The 1206-nt window shown below is 64.5% G+C and overlaps 1 protein-coding gene across 1 annotated transcript; it reads left to right on the top strand.

The window, feature by feature from the left end:
* Positions 1-1200, top strand: LOC119332665 (expansin-like A4). Its single transcript, XM_037605826.1, has one exon. The coding sequence runs from the start codon at positions 90-92 to the stop codon at positions 993-995; it is 906 nt and encodes a 301-aa protein (XP_037461723.1). The 5' UTR covers positions 1-89; the 3' UTR covers positions 996-1200.
* Positions 1201-1206: the final 6 nt, after the last annotated feature.

The raw sequence follows: 1206 nt of genomic DNA on the forward strand, positions 1-1206 counted from the left end.
TATCCATGTCCTAATCGGACGAGACTAATTAAGCACCTTGCACCTTGCTTTCCATAGCTAGCTATCTTCTCCATTCTCCATTTTCCACCATGGCCACCGCCGTCGCATTTGCCCACCTTCTACTTTTCCTCGTCTTGGTGTCCCCAGTGGCCTGCTACTCTGCTAGTCCCTCGCACCGCTGCGACTGGTGCCCTCAGTGGTCCACCGCCTCCCTCCTGCCTCCCGATGCCACCATCACCGGAGCCGCGTGCGGGTACGGTGGCCCGGCAGCGGCAGCTGAGCTTGCTGACGGGAGCTTCCACATTGCGGCCGTCAACACCGGCTTTTTCCGCCAAGGCCAGGCCTGCGGCGCCTGCTACCAGCTGAGGTGCAGGGGCCGGAGCGCGTGCGCGAAGGACGGCGTCAAGGTCGTCGTCGTCGCCGACGTGCCGGAGACGAACAGCACAGGCGGGGGCGAGCGGTTCATGCTTACCAAGGACGCCTTCGCCGCCTTGACTACTGCTGGTGCCGATGGTCAGCCGGCCGTCGACGTCGACTTCAGGAGGATACCTTGCGCTTATAAAAGCAAAAACCTTGCGGTGAGGGTGGAGGAGACGAGCAGCAGGGACAAGGGCCACCTCGCCGTCAGGTTCCTCTACCAGGGCGGCCAGACCGACATCGTCGCCGTCGAGGTGGCGCGGGCGGAAATTCCTGGTGCCACTGCCACGACCCAGAGTACCGCCGCGCCGTCGCTGACCACATGGCAGTACATGACGCAGCGCGAGGGGTCGCCGGGCGTGTGGCGCACGTCGCGCACGCCGGCCGGCCCGTTGAGGCTCCGGCTCGTCGTGACCGCCGGCTCCGGCGGCAAGTGGCTTCGAGCCGAAGGTGTAGTGCTCCCCGCGGAGTGGCAGGCCGGCGCGGTCTACGACACTGGACTGCGCGTCACCGACGTCGCCGCAAGCACCTGCGGCGGCGCCTCCTGCTCCGCCTCCGGAGACGACGAGGAGGAGTAGTAGGAGCTCAGATGACAAGCACGCTCAATCCATCCAGGATCGTGGTGACCATGGTTCGTCGGAGCCGGCCTACACGCCACCGCCCGGCTGCCGGGGAGGTCGATGCTGCTGCATGCATATACACCGTACACTACAGATATTGTGTGCGTGTTCCGCTGCATGCACCGAGAAGAAACGCAGAAAGGGACATAACAGTAGAAAGGACCCCCCC

The sequence above is a fragment of the Triticum dicoccoides genome, chromosome 7A, assembly GCF_002162155.2.
Source record: "Triticum dicoccoides isolate Atlit2015 ecotype Zavitan chromosome 7A, WEW_v2.0, whole genome shotgun sequence".
Lineage (NCBI taxonomy): Eukaryota > Viridiplantae > Streptophyta > Magnoliopsida > Poales > Poaceae > Triticum > Triticum dicoccoides.